Here is a 21,667-nt window from a genome sequence, read left to right as displayed (position 1 = left end):
GTATCAGAGCTTCAGCGTCTCTCCTGTGACTTCATTCACAGTCACAACAATACTGACTGTTGTTCAAATGAGCGTGAGAAAATAGGTACAGGAGTAGGCCAGCAGACCTTTCATATTTGGTTCATCCATGCTGGCTTCAGATCTTCCTCTTCTGTTCCAGTTCCCCACAGTCCCCATTATCTTTCAACTATATATCTATCTCAACCTTAAATTTACAGTGAAATTCCAATTAAAATTAAACAGTTTTATTTGCAAATGCAGAAAACACAGATTGCAATCTTTAGAATTTTTTAAATATAATTTTGCTTCTCAATAAATAAATTTACATTTTCAAATTTCTGGATGAGCAAGGTGAATGAGCCTTCTGGTTCAGACAGGACAAGTCATGGTTTGCCTGTGTGAGTGTTTCCAATACCCTTTAGCCCAAAGCATATTTGTTCTTAGTGGCAGAAAGTATGAACAATAGTCTTTTTCAAACCAGTGAGGTTTGTGGATTGTGAAAAGTGATAAATTATTGAGAGGGTGTTTGCTATCATGTTGGATATGGAAATAAATCAAAGTGAAAAAGAAAACAAAGTTAAGAAAAGAAAATAACTTTGCATTTCTAACTGTTCACATTCAATGCTGGAAAGATTGATGATTGACCGTCAACAATTAACATATACTCAGAACTCTTATTTTTTTTTAAAAACAAGTATGGCATTTAATATGCAGATGCAAGCCTTTGTGAAAGACCCAGTGGAGTTAAAAGCAAAATGCTTTTTCAATTCATGGAGTACCTTTTGCACCAAGTTGCTTGCCACATTGGACTTACCATATATTTAAAGCAAGTTCCATGACACTGACTTTACTTAACATTAATGATAGTTTGTCGTTGTATAGATGTACACCATTGTTTTTGTTTCTGACATTAAGTTCTGAATTTGTAATACTTCATAATAATTTGTATATGAATGTAAAATACTTGTTATAAAGCTTGGACTATAGTTGTTAGTATTACATAGATATAGCAATTTACTCACTGTACCTGTTTACTCACTGAGCTTCAGAAATAGCAGGGAGAATAATCTAGTTTGATAGTTTGCATAAAAGCTAGCCAGAGGTCTAGTGGAAATCCTAGCTGTTCTCCAAATTGTGCCACAGAGTGTAACAGGCATGAATAATAAATTATTAACAAAGTCCAAAGTAAATTTATTATCAAAATACATATATGCCACCATATGCAGCCTGAGATTGATTTTCTTGTGGGCACACTCAACAAATCCATAATAGAATAATAACTAATAGAATCAATGAAAGACAGCACCAACTTCCGTATTCAACCAGTGTACAAAAGACAACAAACAGTGCAAATACAAATACAAAAGAAAAAAATAGTGATAATATTTAAATAAGCAATAAATTTCGGGAACATGAGATGAAGAATCCTTAAGTGTGTCCATTGGTTATGGGAACATTTTCAATGATGGGGCAATTGCAGTGAAGTTATTCCCTTTGGTTCAAGAGCCTGATGGTTGAGGGGCAATAACTGTTCCTGAACCTGGTGGTGTGAGCCCTGGGGCTCCTGTACCACCTACCTGTTGGCAGCAGCAGCGCAAAGAGAGCATGTCCTGGGTGATGGTAGGGTGGGTCCCCTAATGATGGATACTACTTTCCTGTGACAATGCTCCATGCAGATGTGCTCAATAGTGGGAAGGGTTTTATCCGTGATGGACTGGGTTGTATCCTCTACCTTCTGTAGGATTTTCCATTCAAGGGCATTGGTGTTTCCCTACCAGGCTGTGATGCAGCCCATCAATATACTCTCCACCTCATTTCTATAGAGATTTGTCAGTGTTTTGCATGTCATGCCAAATCTTCACAAACTCCTAAGGAAGTAGAGCCGCTGCAGTGTTTTGTTCCCAATTGCTCTTACAAACTGGGCCCAGGACAGGTCCTCTGAAGTGATAACACTGAGGAATTTAAAGTTGCTGACCCTCTCCGCCTTTGATTCTCTGATGAGGACTGGCTGATGGACCTCTGATTTTCTTCTCCTGAAGTCAATAATCAGCTCCTTGGTCTTGTTGGCATTGAGTAAGAAGTTGTTATTGTAGCACCACGCAGACAGATTTTCAATCTCCCTTCTGTATGCTGATTCATCATGTATATAGTGGTATATTAGTAACCACAAAAGACATTGCCTGATGATTGGGGTTCTAAACCTGAAAGAAATTGTGGGGAAAACGGTACAAACTGGTGGTATTGATTAGGGAATTTTACAAAATTGGTTAATGGTGAATAATACTTGAGTCTGTTGATGAATTACAAATAATCATTCCTCTCTTGACAAAAACTAAATCAGGTAAAGGGGTTCTACCTGTGGCTTTTGAAAGCAGTTAAACATAATAATAAATCAAAAGAAGAGGCTTATAGAATTGCCAGAAAATGAAGTGTCTGAGATCAGTCCTTTGGCTATGGGAACTAAATATAATGTCTTAGTTTGAAGAAGACACAAATTAGAGGCAAGTGCATGTTGTGAGGCAGATACAAAGAGAGAATGTGAGTCAGTAAATGCATAGCCATTATAGTTTAATGTTGATGCATGAGCTTATCCACTTTGGTTCTAAAAACAGACAGATTATTATTTGAATTATATTAGACTGCAAAATGGGAAGATGCGCTAAGACCTGGGTCTCTTCGTGCATCAGTCATTGAAAGCAAGTGTTCAGGACCTTAGTTTTGATTGTAAGACCAACAATCATTCAATGTAATTTTATAGAGCCTAGCTGGGCTGCTGTTTGAAGTATCTGTGCTTTTAGCGGTACATTTAATGTCAGAGGAAACAGAGGAGTTCCCCAAAGAATGAATGACAGTTAAATGTTAGAACCCCAAAGGCCCCCAGCTCTCTCCCCCCCATGCATAAGCAGCAGCAATGTGACAACTCCCCGTCCTCCACTAGCAATAAAAAAGCATCGGCACTCCTCACCAAGCACTGAAGGCTGCAGCAAAGCATCAATAAAGACACAGACTTGCAGTACCCCAAAGACTACTCATTCACCTGGTAATTCAACATACCACTGGCGCACAATCTCTCCCTCTCTCCTCTCTCCCTCTCCCCCTCTCCCCCTCTCCCCCCCCCTCTCTCTCCCTCTCCCCCCTCTCTCTCCCTCTCCCCCCTCTCTCTCCCTCTCCCCCTCTCTCTCCCTCTCCCCCCCTCTCTCTCCCTCTCCCCCCCTCTCTCTCCCTCTCCCCCCCTCTCTCTCCCTCTCCCCCCTCTCTCTCCCTCTCCCCCCTCTCTCTCCCTCTCCCCCCTCTCTCTCCCTCTCCCCCCTCTCCCTCTCCCCCCTCTCTCTCCCTCTCCCCCTCTCTCCCTCTCTCTCCTCTCCCTCTCTCTCCTCTCTCCTCTCTCCCTCTCTCCTCTCTCCCTCTCTCCTCTCTCCCTCTCTCCTCTCTCCCTCTCTCCCTCTCTCCTCTCTCCTCTCTTCTCTTTCTCCTCCCTCTCTCTCCCTCCCCCCCCCCCCCCCCAGTTAGGGGAAAGAGATGTCCCTGTTTCACAGTGAGAGGGGAAACATAACAAACAACTTGCTGATTTGCGATATTAAAAGTTTGTTTCCTCACTTTTTCCTGTTCTGTGCCCAAAGAACTCGGGTCTCTGGGTACATAACCAGCAGCCAGTTTGCTGCTTTCGATCTTCCGTCTCCCATTATACAACTATTTCCTGCGGAGGCGCCAACCTCGTATCCGCCAGCTTCTGGAGCTACGAAATCCCAGAACCCTGAAGGCATGCTGGTCTTCTAGGCTGCATACTGGTCTCCATATAGAGGAAGATGTACCGTAGATTCCGGATTTTAAGCCGCTACTTTTTTCCCACATTTTGAACAGCTTTGAACTTTGCGGCCAATAATCCGAAGCGGCTAATGCATGATTTTTTTCATGCCGCCTCGTAAACATTTTGCCTCGTAACAGTAGACCAATAAAATTGATGAGTAGTTCACAGAGGTCCAATGAAATTGTACGATAAATCAAGCGCACTTTCACAATTAAATTATTGTAAATCAGTCATTTGTACTCACCCTCATCAACATGGAAAACACTCGAAGCATTGTGCTGCCTACTTAGTTTAAACTATATTTGTTTTCTGTACTACATCGCGGGATGCTATGACGTCACACCCGGTTTCGCGGTGTCTTGTGGGAAAATGCCGGTTTGCGATGAAACGGGACGGAGGGAGGGAGCGCATTACGCGAGCGGCTTTGGATCTGAGCGAACTCTGCTTTTAAGTTAAAGGTATCAATAACTTTTCCTGGTAGGCTGCAATATATATTTTTTTTTTTACCAGTCGTTAGGAGATATTGGAATGTTGTTCAGTAAAGAAGTATACGCAACGTATATTTAAAAGTAGCCGCGTACGGGCACGGTTCGAAAAAAAGCATTTGCAATATGTATTTGTTTTTGTTACCATATGGATTTAATTAAAAGTTAAAAAAATCCTCACGTGTAATATCTTTCTGTGTAAATATCTCATATTACAACGTGGGACACCTGCGGCCGAAAATCCGGTGCGGCCTAAAATCCGGTGCGGCCTAAAATCCGATGCGGCCTTTACAATTAAAAAAATGATTTTATTTCTAAAATTAGAGCCAGCGGCTTTTAATCAGGTGCGCTCTGTAGTCCGGAATCTACGGTACTTATTGTGGAGGATACCCAACAAGGCTCTAGTTGGTTGATAAGAATGAAGTACAAAGAGACCTTGCATCAGTTAGGGCTTTTTTTGTAGCACATAAGTGTTAGAGGGATTCTAATTCTAACAGGACACGACAGCCTAAATAAAGGGAATATGTTCTCAGTGGAAGAATTTAGAATTGTGGTTACAGCTTCAGGATAAAGGAAGATCAGGAGAAAATTCTTCATCCAAAGAGTGGTGCACTTGTGGAATTCTCTACCACAGGAAGCAAAGTATGAAGTATATTCAAGAAAAAGGTAGATACGTTTTTTAATGCGTGGATGATCTACCATGATAGTGATGTTATGAATTGGGCCAGAAGAGGCAAATGACCAACTAGTTCCATGTTTGATATTGTAGAATTTCCTTGGATATCTTAGTTTATGTAATAAAGCCCCAAATTCAACATTGAATACGAGACTACCTGGCTCAAAAATGAGAATGTTATAATGGCAATCCTGAAGAAGGGTCCCAGCCCAGAATGTCAACTGCTTATTCCACTCTGCAGGTGCTGTCCGACTTGCTTAGTCCCTTCAGCATTTTGTGTGTGTTACTCTATTATTATGGCATATGTAGAGTTTATGATTACAATTAAATGGGAAGGGGGAATGATTTTGATTCTTGTGAAAACAGGCCAAAAACGTGAAGCTAAGAAGTATAATTAAAGAGCTACAGAGCTTCAGTAATCACTCTTTGCCTTGTAAATCTTTCCATGAGAAAAGAATTGCCATAAACAATTTATACTTCGGGCCTGGTTTTTGTCCGCCTGATGCTTTTTTTGGAGTTCCCCTGGTTCTTCCCCCAACTCAGTACCCGGTATTGATAAACCACAGAAGAAACTGGGTTCTTTTGGTTCTCTTCATGCTTTATTATATCTACATCAACAAAATTCAGCTGTTTTGGTTACATTGGGCATTTTTTAAACAAAAAAAATTATTTTTGAATATTGTACTTTGGGCCTGTTCATTTTCCTTTGACCAATTCAAGACACAAGTATGTCCTTGTATTTTTTTTTGTCTTCTCTTTAGGATGGGAGATTAAATCAATAGTTATTCTATTTTTGCAGTCTTGTGTAAATTTAAACTATCTGTCTAAATGTAGTGCATCCATTTAACACAATCTGTTCATCTGATGAAAATAAATATTTCAGGACATGAAATAAAGTAAGCATGCAGGTACAGCAGGCAGTGAAGAAAGCTAATGGCATGTTGGCCTTCATAACAAGGGGAGTTAAGTATAGGAGCAAAGAGGTCCTTCTGCAGTTGTACAGGGCCCTGGTGAGACCACACCTGGAGTATTGTGTGCAGTTTTGGTCTCCAAATTTGAGGAAGGATATTCTTGCTATTAAAGGAGTGCAGCGTAGCTTCACGAGGTTAATTCCTGGGATGGCGGGACTATCATATGTTGAAAGATTAGAGCAACTGGGCTTGTAAACACTGGAAGTTAGAAGGATGAGAGGGGATCTGATTGAAACATATGAGATTGTTAAGGGATTGGACACGCTAGAGGCAGGAAACATGTCCCAATGTTGGGGGAATCCAGAATCAGAGGCCACAGTTTAAGAATAAGGGGTAGGCCATTTAGAATGGAGTTGAGGAAAAACTTGTTCACCCAGAAAGGTGTGGATCTGTGGAATGCTCTGCCTCAGAAGGCAGTGGAAGCCAGTTCTCTGGATGCTTTCAAGAAAGAGTTAGATAGAGCTCTTAAAGATAGCAGAGTCAAGGGATATGGGGAGAAGGCAGGAATGGGGTACTGATTGTGGAAGATCAGCCATGATCACAGTGAATGGTGGTGCTGGCCTGAAGGGCCAAATGGCCTACTCCTATTGGCTATTGTCTACTGAAATAAAGGGCACATACATAAAATGCAGTGGGAGCTCAGCAGGTCAGGTAATATTTAGGGAAATGTACTTGACATTTTGGGTTAAGGCCCTTGTTTGATCTAAAAAGCCAGTTTCCATTGGAAATTACTTCATTTGTTTCTATGCCACTGATGTTTTGGTTATTAGACTCCTGCTGACAAAGGGTTTTTCTAAATATCACTAGGTTGTTTCAGTTGGAGAAAATTAATCAAGCTTGTTCAATTTTCTTCCCTAGATTAATCTGATTTAACTTCAGTCTACCTCCTTTTCGAAGCATAGTCACTTGTGCAATGTAGGAAATGCAATAGCTATTTTTCCATTGAACTGTAAAGCAGCATTTCCTAAATAAAATAATCTCAGTGATGTTGCTTGGAGAAGAAATAATTGGCCTAAAAATGCATGGGATCCTGTTTGCCCTTCAGGAAGTATTTTGAGCTATTTATGAGGCCATTCAGCATGAAAACAGGCTCTGTTAAATCCACATTCTTCATCAAGCATCCATTTACAGTACTGTGCAAGTCTTAAAGAGATAGATATATTTTGATATAGATAGATTAGATATATAGATGGCTAGGGTACTGTAATTGGTAGGAGCAAAGGATGTTGGAAATGGCAAGGATGGAGTGTCACAGGAGAGGCGTGGGTCAGGTGGCAGAGAAGGGGTGCCCGAAGCAGGGGTCTAGTGTGGGTGCAGACTCACCCAGCCCTGAGACACCAGGCAAGGCCTTTTGATTCCAAACAATTGGTTATTGGTCATTACAGACTGTCTCTTTGGTGCTTCCCTCTCCCCTCCCCTTTCCCCTTTCTCTAACTCTCCCTTCCACCTCTTAGTCAACAAAAGAGACCCATATCAGAATCAGGTTTATCATCACTCATATATGTCACAAAATTAGGTTTTTTTGGTTGCAGCAGTACAGTGCAATACATAAAATTACTACAGTACTGTGCAAATGTCTTAGACACCCCAGCTACTAATATATATACTATATTATAAGACTTTTGCATAGTACTGTACATCAGCCAGTCCTATACTGATGCCATTTCATTCACTACATATTTCCAGTAACCCTCCCCTGCTTTGCACTTTTGAGCATGTTAATCTGTAGCAACTGGAGAAACTCTCAGAATCACTTTTTCTGGAGAAACACTGCTTCTCATAGAGGTTATTCAAACCTCTAATTGTTTACAGATATCAGGGTAAATGTGGGATCATATCCTGAAGGCATTAATTGCTACTGGCTTGCCTTAGAGCATCCAAACCTCCCAAATTCGGCAGATTCTGATCAAGCACCTTCCTTGCACTTGAACATTTAATCTTGGTTGATTAATTTGTGATGGACATGATTTTAATTGAAGGTGGCCATGCATGTATGGATGTTTAAGATCCCATTTCAGTTTTGGAAGAAAAGGAAGGAGTGGTCCAAGTGTACCAACTGACATTCATTCTAGAGATACCCCACTTAAAACTGCATTTTATTTTTGATCATGGATGCAGGATATTTTCAGCACGTAGCATTGTTGATACACTCCTGGGTCATGAATATGAGCCTGGCCTTTGGTGGTGTCTGTATGGACTTTACACATTCACCCTGTGTGTGCATGTGGTTTGGTTTGGCTGCTCTGGTTTCTATCAATATTCCAAGGTCATGCTGGTGTTAAGTTAATTAATTGATTGGGAACTCAAGAAATGCAGCTACAATCTATGCAAAATTATTAAAGCAGTGAAACGACAATACAGGGACAAGGTCCAGACACAACTCTCTCTACCAACAACACCATTCGCAGACCTCAAAGCTAAATTCAGTGGTGCTGCCAAAAATGCTGCCTCTCTCCCAGATGAGCTAAATCTTTTTTACACTCAGTTCATTGTTGCCAACACTGAGTCCCTGAGGAGAGCTGCGGAAGCAACTCCTGCCTTGGTCATCTCTGAGGCTGAAATACCCAGGTGTTCCCAATGACTGGACAGTTGCAAGGCTACAGGACCGGACGGCATCCCAGGGCGGGTACTCAAGATATTTACAGAGATGGGTGCATAAAAAGGGCCCCAGAGGATCATTGGGGACGAGCGTCACCCCTAACAAACTGTTCCAGCTGCTACCATCCGGGAAATGGTACCGCAGCATAAAAGCCAGGACGAGCAAGTTCCAGGACAACTTCTTCCACCAGGCCATCACATTGATTAATTCACGTTGATGCAATTATATTTCTTGGTTAAATTAACTGGTTGAACATACTATTTATTACGAAGTACTATAAATTGCACATTGCATATTTAGACAGAGACGTAACATAAAAGATTTTTACTCCTGACGTACGTGAAGGATGTAAGAAATCAATTCGATTCGATTCAATTCAGTTGATCCTGGTGTAGCTGCGAAGCAGGAGAATTTGGAATGGGAGATTGTGCATGTGTGAGAGAATAAGCTTTTGGGAAGTAATTGGGAATGGGATTGATGAGTGTTTGAAGGACTATGGGATGAATAGCCTCTTGTAAGAAGAATGAAATTATACACTAACAGGGAAATTTAATTATTTAATTGCTTTTCCCAGTTGCCTTAAGGATTTTTATGTTCTCTGTAGAATTAATTAGGGAGCTATGGAGGATTCATTACAAAAGCAAATGTATTGAAACTCGGATGTGGTAATCAAATTTCTGATGCTGGAGTTTCAATCAATGGCAAGCAAAGTTTCATGTCATGAAGATAATTTTGTCATTTATCCAGCTATCTATTTTACTGACCTTACCTGATTTAATTGACTTTTAACTAGAAAACTTTGGGGGTTTTGCTGGCTCTAATATGCTGCATGTTTCAGTGTTGGAAATGGTGAGAAGGAATTGGTTGTGCTCCAGTTCTGTTCTGACTCACTGTTAGGAATTTACCATCTGGAAAATGAAACTTAAGATTTTTGTGATAATAATGGAAGAAGCAAGAATGTTTTTAAAGCAATGAGTACTGGCGATTCAATAACATATCATTCAAGCTGAGAAGATATGACAAGAATATTCATGTTTTTCAGTGTTGTTCTATATAGATCCAAACTGAACACACCCAGATTTATCTCCTTCTCAACACTAACTTGTTTTTTTTCCTGTTTCTCAGTTCTGGGACAGGGTCTTAGATCTGAAATGTTTTGTGTTTTTCTTTCTAAAGATGCTACCTAACTTGCTGAAGTACTGAGGCTACTTTCTTCTTCTATTTCAGCTTTCCATTATCTGCAGTTTCTTTATATAATTTCTTGAGTCAAATTATATAGCACTGATAAGAATTGATTAATAGCACTAGCATCAGATCTAATACACACAGTTTCTTCAAAATAGTCCTTTCACTGACTAATGGAAGTTAATAATTGTTTTTTTTTTACACTAGCTTTGATATTTAGCAAATTTTTCAGTCTTTAGATTATAAAACACCCCAGTTGCCATATTTACCACTATGACCTCCTTTAAGATACTACTAAAAATATTTTATTGCACTAATGTATTTTGGTCTTGATTGGGTACTCTTCCTGGTTATAATTTGGAATGAGTATTTGGTTCCTTTTAAGGTAGTCCAGTAAGTTCAAGAATGATTTGCTTCTACTAGATTTGTGGGTACTGATAATTGCTAATGAGGCTAATGTGGGTATTACAGACATTCCTACAGATGAGGCAAAAAGCACCTGATAGGGTAGATCTGTACTTCGGGAGGTGGTAGCTTCTTGTCAACTACACAGTATCTCTGTGTGCCCAACGTATAGGCTCCATTTTCGATATCCTCCAACTGCTCCTTCTCCATTATGAGAGGTTATGGGCTGGAGATTTCCAGAATGCACTTGGGTGTTGCATTTTTTTAAAGGCAGCCTTGAATATTTTCCTCAGTCTGTCGTGAATCTTTTCCATCTCTTTCTATGTTGGTAGGGAATATTGTCAATATATTCTATACACATTCCAGTTCTTAGAATATATAAAAGGGCAGAGATCACTGTTTTGTGCCAGGTCTCAGATCTTGATCTTCAAACATTCTTGCTTACCGGTGCTGTACTGGTGCTTTAAAAGTAATGGTGAATTCTATTGTTACTGAGAGGTGGCTCTGGGGATAAGAGCATTAGTGGTTTTTTTCTGTATCTCACTATAAACTTTCATTGTCAGAGAAGCATTGCACAGAGGTGGCAGGTGGATAACAGGACCCATTTCTTTTTGAATACAAGGCCAGTCCTTGAGTGTGCTTTGATAAATGTGTCAGTGATGTCTTGGTGCACCAACACATGCATCATCTGCTTATTTTAGCTCTACCATGGTTGGGGTGGCCTTGTTTGGCATTTAGTTGCTGTAGGTTGAACAGCTTGTCATTAGTTCTTAACGATCAGCTTGGAAGAGTGATACATTGCAGTGATAAGGCATAAAAAGTGACAGGCAGTATGTAGTCTTGTTTGACTTCACGCAAGCTAGCTTGGAAGGACCATGACTTGAAATTTCATTGTAGATGCATTTTCTTCTGAATAGTTGAACTTGAGAGGCTGTTTGACAGTCCCTCCTAACTGATGGAGTTAAAGACATCAGTGAAGTTGAAAATAATACTGGAGGGTTCTACTTTCTGCATTTCTCTTGATCTGTACAGATCGGGTCTAATGTGTATCAGTTTGGATGGACTTCACAATGTAAGTTTTAACTTTGTGGCCTCACTTGCACCAATGCTAACTTTGGAAGGATTGAGAAGGCAATGCAAGTAGGACACCAGAAAGGGCATAATCGTGAAAAGTCTTTGTGAATGAACAAAAGGAGGTGAACAAAATATTTTTTTGGGCTGTACATTCCTTTACTTCTCCCCCACCCCCACTTGCATAACAAATAGTCGAAAAAAGAATGGAGAAAGAAAGCATTTCCTCTTGAATGGTGCTTAGTGAGAGATGTCATTTTTCACCAACTGATTTAAGTGCAGGCTTCCCAAGCTAAAATGGCATGCATATCCTGGAAATACCATCCAAGTTTGATATTGGCAGTTAAGTACTCTGCCACTCTTGTAAAATGTTTTTTATGTGACTGAAATTAGGCCAGCTAACAGTGACTTTCTCCTACCCCTTCATCTTGACTTTATCCTGTACCACTTCCACTCAGTAAAAGTGAAGACTACATGTTCACCTTCAGGTTGAACATTGCCTACAGAGAAACCAATCAAAGAACAAGACCTCCCTCTGATGACTTGGCTGCTTCATCTGCCATTAATCAGATCAGGATTTGAATAAAGCACTCTTTAATTTTGTTAAAATTAATGGCTGATTTTTGCCTGGTATTAGGGTGTTTTTTATTCTAAACCTGAGCTAAGCAGAATTGAGTCTGCTGTGGTAACTCTGAAATTATTCAATTTGTAATTATTAACTTAAAAAGAAACAATTATTTTAAATTTTGCTTCCTCTATGTGAAATCCAATAAAAGTAATAATGTTTGAACTGAGGGATCTTTTTTTGATTAAAGCGTGCATGCATTACTTTGAGTAGGCGAAATAGGAAACTTGGCTATGTGCCAGTTTTGGTTTCAGAAAAAACGAAAGTTACTATGTAAAATGTAAATTAGCTCGCAATAGCCAATCAAGTACAGTTAAGCAAAGAAGCAAGCCTTTCATAAGTGATAAGGATGTTAACAGTTCTTCACATGGATTTTCAACTGCTGGGCCAGAACTTTGAGCAGACTAAGCTGGAGAAATGAGGGGTTTAAAAAAAAGAGCTAATATTCAGATTTTATTCAGAGCAAAGGGAGATGATGGATCTTTTGTACAGGTCAGTTGTATTTTCTCAATTGATTCACTATAGGGCTTTTAAATAAGTTTGTACCTAAAGCATTTTTGTAATTTTACTGTCAATTATGTATTTTCAATTTGACATACTAGTTTTCCTTTGTCATTTATGTAAGCATTTCAATTGTCTTAGACTTGTAGGTATTTACAGTATTTTACACAAAAAATTATATTTGGAATATTACAAGTACTATAAGGTTTATAAAAAAAATTCATATCCACATATGCTATTTTGTTTTCTGCTAGTGAATTTTAAGCTTCTTAGAAGTAATTCTTTTTTTCTTGCTTACGTTGATGTTTTTAAATTCAATGTAGTATATTATGCTAATCTTGTAAGTGATATTTATAATGAAGAGAACCTATAGAAATTTTAAATATGATGATTATGTGCTGTAAAAATATTCTACATTTTTAAATGTTAAAAATAAAATTATTGAGTTTTAGATGTACATGTGTATTGAGGCAGTACCTTAAGTGATAAAGATTTAGAAAATAGCATGAAAATCTGGTTTTTAAACTTAGTTAATCTAATACAGAAAAAATGTTATTTGAATTGCCTTATCAAATTGAAATGCTAAAAGCGGGAAATCACAAAGTTTTGAACTTTTTCCCCACACGTGTTTTGAACTGTCAATAGAAATTGAAGCATGTAACCATAATTTTGTTTCTGGATCTTTTAATTTATATTAGTTCTGCTGTAATAAAATAAATTGGATATCTGATTTTTTCATATAATTTGAAACTCTGTTGCAAATGTGCAACTTTTAGCATAGTTTTTTTTGGCTCAATGTGAACATTGGTTTTAAGAAAACATTTGCATAAATTCAATCAGAACTAGGTGAAAAAATGATAAATCCCCTCTTGAGGTATACTATTTCTGTTTTGTATTTCTGCTCTTTTCTGAGAACACTGATTCATTCTGGATATTTTTGCCTCTTACCCAAGCATGCCACAAATTCATTGTGAAGAGGCATTATTCCAAAGGCAAAATACATCTTGTAAAAGTTGAAAATATTAAATAGTAAATTGGCGATAGGAAACTGGAGTGTTGGAGAAATGGTAGTGTCATGGTTAGTGTGATGTTTTTACATTTCAGGACATTCTGGAGTTTGCAGTTCAATTCCGGTGCCATTCTGTAAGGAGTCTGTATGTCCTCCCTTTGGAATGCATGGGTTTCCCTGGCTCCTCCGGTTTCTTCCCACAGTCCCAAAAAATAATGAATAAGTTACTGGGTCATGTAAATTGACCAAGTTAGAGTTAAATTAGAGTTTTAGAGTTAATCAAGTTTGTTTGGGGAGGGGGGTTGCGTGGCCTGGGTTGAAGGGCCTACTTTGTGCTCTATCACTGAATAAAATAAAAATGAAAATTTTGAAAAGTGTTCAAGATTGTGAAATTGGTTTTCCAGATCATCACTATTGAGGAAGCAAAACGACGCCAGAGCATTAGTAGTTTTTATGAAGAAGAGATAGAAGATCTTCAGCCTGTACTTACAGACCCCAGTGAACTGCTTGAGAGTTTCCACATTGAGAAGGTAAATATATGAAACACTTTCTTGTGGTTGTAATCTTTAGTAGATTGAGAAACCTGCTAATGAAATGCTTTTGTCAACATAGCTTATGCTGCATCTTCCTGCAAGAACACAGGGATACGCTTGGCGCCTTATGTACAGCACAGCTGTCCATGGAACAAGTTTAAGAACACTTTACCGTAGTTTGGCTGTTATCGATTCCCCAGTTCTCTTAGTTGTCAAAGACATGGATAATCAGGTAAACAACTTGAAATAATTCTTAAACATCAAATCAACGGTGCATAATTTGCTGGATAATTTTTAGAATTGGTGTGTGTAAATTTGTGAGCTATCATTTTTTTTTTGCAGATATTTGGAGCTTTGGCATCGCACCCTTTCAGATTAAGTGACCATTGTTTTGGTACAGGAGAAACCTTTCTGTACACATTTAATCCACAGTTCAAGGTATCTATTATCATGCTGATTTTTTTTAAATAAAAAAAAAATTGGGTAGAACTGACAAATTGCCAGAAAGTCTCAAAGAAAAATTAGTCTGGAACTTCTTCACAGCATCTCACCACTTGCAGCCTTCCTACCTTGTTCTCAGTGAAGCTGGTTGTAAGCCATTTTGAAATCACACAGAAAGGCTTTAACAATGTGGGAAATTGTCGTTATTCACTTTTGTAGAAAAACAGAAGTGTCTACTACCTTCTGATAATAATTGATTGGGAAATACTAAAAGACGTGTACAAGTCTTTAAAAGAGGTGCAGCAGGCAGTTAGAAAATTAAGTGGTATGTTGGCACTTTTTGCAAGGGAATTTGAGTACCTGAACAGAGAAATTGTAAAGAGACTTGGTAAGGCCATGTACAGAATTTGTTTTTCAATGTTGATCCCCATTCCTTAACAAGAGCATACTTGTTATAGAGGGAGTGCAGGCTCTGTTTGCTGGACTGGTTCCCGGAATGGTAGACTTGCCATGCAAGATGAGATTAAGTAGGCTAAACCTCTGTTCTAAAGAGTTTAGAAGAATGAAAGGTAATCTTATTGAGGAAGTGCTAAGAAGACTTCGCAGTGTAGATGTGGGATGCATCCTTCCCCTGCTCAAAGAGTCTAGATTAAGGACTTTAAGTGTTAAAATAAATACTAGGCTATGTTGGACTGAATTGGGAGTTTTTTTTATATATCAGAGAACAATGAATCTTTTGAATTTGTCCAAAATGGACATGTACTCAATCAATCACACTGACAGGTTGAGACATTTCTGGATAATAATAATAAATGTATGAGTCTTAGGCATGACAAAGATTTTGAGAAAAAGATCACACATGATCCTGGCGAATGGCAGAGCATCCTTAACAAGCTGATTAGCCTACTCTTAGCATTCTTCTGATATTATTAAACACCTTTAATGTCTACAAATGTCTTTGGTATTCTTAAACATGCAAAAACTATTAAAAATTAAACATGCTATTAAATATTCAATGATTACATATGTTTCTAGTAAAAATAAAATGAAAGAATTAGGAAATTAAATACATTTAAATTAGCTGAACAAAATAAATTTGTAGATTTGAATCAGAATCAGGTTTATTATCACTGGCAAGTATTTGAAGCTTGTTTTGCGGCACCAGTATAAAGCTATATATAAACAATTGCTTTACGTTACAATAAGAAGTTACGAAGAGTAGTGCAAAAAGAGAGAAAAATAGTAAGGTCGTGTTCATGGGTTCGTTGACTATTCAGAAATCTGATGGCGGAAGGAAGAAGCTGTTCCTAAAATGTTGAGTGTGTCTTCAGGCTTCTGTACTTCCTCCCTGATGGTAGTAATGAGAAGAAAGCATGTTCTGGGTGGTGAGCATTCTTAATGATGGATGCAAACTTGAGGCATTTTACCAGACACTTGTATGTTTCCACTGTATCATTGCACTCCGAAATTAATGGAGTTGCTAAATCTGCACCATGTATAACCTAGAACTGTTTCAGCTGGTAGATCTTCCAGAATAATAACTGGGAAACAGTTGAAATATTGCAGATTGTCATATGTTTCTATTCACAACTAGAATGGCATTGAATTACCCTAATCATTTTAGAGCAAATGCCAGCATTTTCTGTGTACAATTTCAGGCAATTTTGTTTTTAGCTTGGAAATATGCTTATGATTTGTGATATAGGCTTATATGATGCTATGTTAAATTGCTGAATCAAAAGCTGTTTTGGGACTGTTGTTGGAAAAATATTTTAAAATACTAGATTGGCTGGTTTGATACTTGGTTTTTCATTTTAGAGGAAAATTGCAAGTTTTTTTTTATTGAGATACAGTAATTATAAAGTGTATTCTAATGAGGGTTTTATAGAGCTGCAACATTATTTCGCAACTCTTGAACTTAACCCGCCGACTAATGAAGGCCAACACACCATACGCTTTCTTAACGACCTTATTATCTTTAAGGGATCTATAGACATGAACCCCAAAATCCCTCTGTTTCCTCCACACTAATAAGAATCCTGCCATTCAATTTCAACCTTCCAAAATGAATCACTTCACACTTTTCCAGGTTGAACTCCATCTGCTACTTCTCATCCCTGTTTTGCATCCTTTCAATGTCCCGTTGTAACGTATGACAGCCTTCTACACTTTTCACAACTCTACCAACCTTCATGTCATAATTACAGTATGTGTTCAAATTAAGCATGTTTCCTACATTTAGAAATTGAATTAATATATGTAATGGATTTGTGAAACAGAATGCAAGTTCCATAGTAGAAAATCTTCCTGTTCTAATCTGTGAAGTAATTTGAATATAAGAATAATATAGTTTTTTATTTAATAGATATTTAGGTGGAGTGGAGAAAATTCGTATTTCATTAAAGGAGATAAAGACTCGTTAGAACTAGGTGGAGGAAGGTATGTTTTCACAATATAATATTATTGTTTCATGTTATTTCTTGCATATTTCCCTGCAAATTAGTATAAAATATGTACATTTGCTTCTGCTTATTTGCTTGCTTATGTACATTTCATATTAAAGTAAGGCTATTGTAATATCCCAGTGGACAGTTGTAGAAGGAGAACAGCACGTGGGGGCTGCTGCAATGTATGAATGAGCCGTGTTAGTTCGTTATTGAGTGAATTTTGTCAGATGGTGTCATATAATGTAGTGGAATATTTTAATATAGTAGATGCAGAAATGGTCTTTCCAAGGAAGAAAAATTGAACTGATTTTTCAAAATCTTAAGTTGGTATCCTGAGATAAATTTTATCCTTGCTAAAGTATCTTACAATTATATCCGTTTAACATTTTTTTAAAACTGAGCAATATTTATTTATTGTGATATAGTGCAGAATGGGCCCTTCTGGCCCTTAGCCCAGCAATTCCCTGATTTTAATCTGAGCCTAATCACAGGATAATTTACAATGTCCAATTAACTCACCAACCGGTACATCTTTGGACTGTGGGAGGAAACTTACACAGTCACAGGGAAAAATTACAAACTCCTTACAGGCAGTGGTGGGAATTGAACCTGTGCAATCTGTACTGTAAACCGTTGTGCTAACCACTGCATTACTGTGCTGCCCACAATGTACGTTTGTGAAATATCTCATGTTCAACTATATATGAATAATGCGAATTGGAAAATTCCTTGTGCATTATACTCTATTAAAGATTCTAGAGCTAGAAAATTATCCTTTTCTGAGAACTCTGTTGAATAGACTGAACTAACTCAAGGTAGTTACACTTGGTAAAGTGGAAAACATTTCCTAAGGCTTAGACCTGCATTACCTCCTCATAAGAACAATGCTTCCTATTACTAATGAACTATTGTTTTTAATTAAGAAACTAAGGATCAACTTTAACTGTAAATTTGAGAAGTAAACACAAACATGATGATGAATTTGTTGATAAGTACTTCATATTCTAATAATCCAATAATTTTAATATTCTGTATTTCAGTGGCCATTTTGGCTTGTGGCTAGACGCAGACTTATATCACGGCCGAAGCAATTCATGCAGTACGTTTAACAATGAAACACTTTCAAAAAAAGAAGACTTCATTGTGCAAGATCTTGAAGTGTGGACTTTTGTATAAGTTAGCCTGATTCAGTAGTCCACTTGGTTCTGTTTTCCAGTCCATTGGATGTTATGATTCCACTGCTAGCTGCCTTATATTGTGTCCAGTGCTCACAATTTACTGTAAATGAGCATGTTTCTGAATGCTTGAGCTAGACTTCTCAACCTGAATTACAAAGGAGATCACAGGGCACAGCTTTCCAGAGAGGCAACAACTTCTTTCCGTTCTGTCAACTTGCTTGGAATTACCACATGCTGAAGGAAACCAGCTGAGTTGGCAAAGTCTTTTTAGCGGAACTGTATTTGGTTGAAAAGGGAGAGCAAAACAATACTTTTGCTATGACAGACGTAGCTTATTCCAAATGCTGTATGCTAGTCGAAGAATGGCTGGCAATAAACTGAGTACAGCCAAAGCCAGGGTGCAAGGCAGTGCTTTTCAACTTAAGAGGATATTTAAACCTTCAGTGACAATGCATGTCAAAGACATTTTTAAATACTCATTTGCTTTTCTGATTTTTTTAAATTGTTTTTATCACATTGCTTAAAGTCCAACTGGAATATTCAATATCCTCTAAGAGCGTTTGGTGGTTTTCCCAGTAGGTGGGGAAAAATTGTTGAAGAGGTAATAGTTACGGAAGAAAAGAATTGCAGTTAAGCCAGGACCATTTAAATGCTATAGTACAGTATATTAACTTTTATTTTTAGTTACAATGGATGTTGTATCCTTTCGTTTAGGGATGGTTTTATATCGGTGCAGGCACTGAACACCATGGTGTGAATATTTGTTTACAGTTAGCAGAAAGATTATGTAATATTCTTAATTCTGTATGCATTTTTGCATTCATTTGAACATTCCAGTGTCTTGAGGGTACCAAGGGAACCTAAATGCACATGAAGAATATTAGAGCACTTTGAAAGAAATGGTAGTTTATGGCACCAAATACAATTTGAATGTATAGACTTTTTTTTTTACATTGTTCTCCATTTTGAATTACAAGTTCATTTTGCACAACAAAGGATGTGAAAATGTACTTTCATTTCTGGATTATTTTCATTAATCGTTAAGCATATTATAATACTTCAGGAAAGCTTAAAACACTTAAATATGTTAAACAAGTTTGATTTCTTTCCTGTCCTGGAGTAGATAATTGAAATATCAAAGAAGCATCATTTTTTGGTTTCTGTAGGTGCCATTTCTACTTGTATCACCAAAATTGAAGAAATAAAGAATATACAAAGTTACAATTTTCTATAATATTTCTGCATATTTGTTTTTGTGGTGCTGTTTAAAAAATATCTGAACTGAGCACTAAAAGGTTTCACCATTTTTTTAAGTTTAGCATTTGATATGTTAAATAGCTTAAAAATCATATTGTATTTAATGAATTATACCTGTATTGTCAGAACAATCAAAATTGTATCTGAATTCTGTATCTGTGAATGTTGTTAAGAACAAAAGACTTGCAGTAAATTGAATAAATCTGTGTACTTAAGAACATTGTGAAATAGATATTTGGAAGATAAATTGGGAGGAAAGAAACTGATGATATCTAATTGCTGATGATAATCTTAGAACTTTTTATTCAAATCCTATCTTGTGAAAACCTCCTATCCTTGTCTGAAGAAGGGTCTCTGCCTGAAACATTGACAAGCTGTTCTTTTCCACAGATGCTGCCTGAGCTGCTGAGTTCCTCCAGCATTTTGTGTGTGTTGCTTTGGATTTCCAGCATCCGCACACTTTTTTGTGTTTATCTTTGTCTTTATCATTACAAAATAGTAATGAACAGGCAGAACTAAATGAATGACGTTTCAAACTAGTGAGAGCCCCGTACTGAACTTTTTCTGGCTGATATTTTTCTTTCACAGCAATAGCATCACTCAAACAAGTGGGTTCTCAGGTCAAAATGAAACACATTTATTCAGTTGATTTCCTGAAGAAGCACGGGAGGCCTTGTTACTAAGTAGTGTGGTCTGCACACTCTCCCTGAGTGTATAAAGCAGATGCAGGCACAGCAGCACAGTGCCAGCAACCAGGGTTCAATTCTGCCACTGTCTGTAAAGAATTTGTGCATTCTCTTGTGAACACCTGGGTTTCCTCTGTGTACTCTGGTTTCCTCCCACATTCCAACGAGGTATGGGTTAGTGAAGGCTAGGAAGTTGTGGGTATGCTACATTGGTACTGGAAGCATGGCAACACTTGCACGCTGCTCTCAACACAACCTTGGACTGTGTTGATTGTTGTTGCAAACAATGCATTTCACTGTATGTTTTGATGTACTTGGGACCAATGAATCTAATCTTTATATACACCTTTTGGAGATAAGGTACAAACACACCAAAGTAAAGAGGTTACGTTATCATCTGTCAACCAGACTAAAGCAAGAAGGTGCACAAACTAGAAACATAGAAAACCTACAGCACAATACAGGCCCTTCAGCCCACAATGCTGTGCTGAACATGAACGTACTCTAGATATGGCAAAGTTATTTCCCATGGTAGTGGATTCTAGGACAAGAGGGCACGACTTCGGGATTGAAGGATGTCCATTTAGAACAGAGATGCGGAGAAATTACTTTATAGTAAGAAGGTGGTAAATCTGTGGAATTTGTGCCATGAGTGGCTGTGGATGCCAAGTCATTGGGTCTGTTTAAGGCAGAGATAGATAGGTTCTTGGTTAGCCAGGGCATCAAAGGATATGGGGTGAAGGCAGGGGAGTGGGGAGGACTGAAAGAATTGGGTCAGCCCATGATTGAATGGCGGAACAGACTCAATGGGCTGAATGTCCTACTTCTACTATATCTTATGGTTTTAATTATCTAGGGTTACCCATAGCCCTCTATTTTTCTAAGCATGATGCACCTATCCAGCAGTCTCTTAAAAGAGCCTATTAAATCTGCCTCCACCACGGTTGCTGGTAGCCCATTCCACACACTCACCACTCTGCGTAAAAAAGAAATCTTACCACTGACATCTCTGTACCTACTTCCAAGCACCTTAAAACTGTGTCCTCTTGTGTTAGACATTTCAGCCCTAGGAAGAAGTCACCTCTCACCTCTATACACCTTTGTCAAGTCACCTCTCATTGTCCAATGCTCCAAGAAGAAAAGGCCAAGTTCACTTAACCTATTCTCGTAGGCCATGCTGTCCAATCCAGGCAACATCCTTGTAAATCTCCTCTGCACCCTTTCTATAGTTGCCACATCCATCCTGTAGTGAGGTGACCAGTACTGAGCACGGTACTCTGAGTGGGGTCTTACCAGGTAACTATACAGCTGTAACATTACCTCTCGGCTCTTGAACTCAATCCCATGGTTGCTGAAGGCCAATTCACTGTTTGCCTTCTTAACCACAGTCAACCTGCGCTGCAGCTTTGAGTGTCCTATGGACTCGGGGCCCCAAGATTCTTCTGATGCTCGAAGCTCATCCACTTTGTTCATGATGCCTCTTGCATTAAAATAGACACATCTCAAACCATCGCTCTGAGCACATCCCTTCGCTGTCACCTGTCCATCCTCCCTTTGCACTGTCTCCGAGCTTTCTCTATTTGTGAGCCAACAGCCCATTCCCTCTTCAGTTCGGTTTCCAACCCCCAGCAATTCTAATTTAAACTCTCCCCAATAGCCTTAGCAAAGCTCCCTGCCAGGATATTGGTCCCCCTCGGATTCAAGTGCAACCCGTCTTTTTTGTTCAGGTCATGCCCGTGCCAAAAGAGGTCCCAATGATCCAGAAATCTGAATCTCTGCCCCCTGCTCCA

The 21,667-nt window shown here is 38.4% G+C and overlaps 1 protein-coding gene across 6 annotated transcripts in view; it reads left to right on the top strand.

Annotated features, from left to right (window-relative positions):
• LOC140733677 (nuclear receptor coactivator 7-like) overlaps nucleotides 1–19,358 on the top strand; it is a 140,443-nt gene extending 121,085 nt beyond the window's left edge. For 5 of the 6 annotated variants that reach the window (XM_073057352.1, XM_073057351.1, XM_073057350.1 and 2 more), the window contains 5 exons: nucleotides 13,740–13,865; nucleotides 13,948–14,100; nucleotides 14,211–14,306; nucleotides 16,675–16,748; nucleotides 17,797–19,358. In XM_073057352.1, coding sequence (XP_072913453.1) covers nucleotides 13,740–13,865; nucleotides 13,948–14,100; nucleotides 14,211–14,306; nucleotides 16,675–16,748; nucleotides 17,797–17,932 — 585 coding nt within the window. In that variant the 3' untranslated portion in view covers nucleotides 17,933–19,358. Of the gene's footprint in view, nucleotides 1–12,152; nucleotides 12,318–13,739; nucleotides 13,866–13,947; nucleotides 14,101–14,210; nucleotides 14,307–16,674; nucleotides 16,749–17,796 lie in introns of those variants that run through there. The other variant, XM_073057357.1, reaches the window with a different exon arrangement.
• The last annotated feature ends 2,309 nt before the right edge of the window (nucleotides 19,359–21,667 follow it).

Source organism: Hemitrygon akajei, chromosome 9, assembly GCF_048418815.1.
Source record: "Hemitrygon akajei chromosome 9, sHemAka1.3, whole genome shotgun sequence".
NCBI lineage: Eukaryota > Metazoa > Chordata > Chondrichthyes > Myliobatiformes > Dasyatidae > Hemitrygon > Hemitrygon akajei.
Note: the sequence above shows the minus strand (reverse complement) of the source record. Positions and strands in the feature narration are given on the sequence as shown.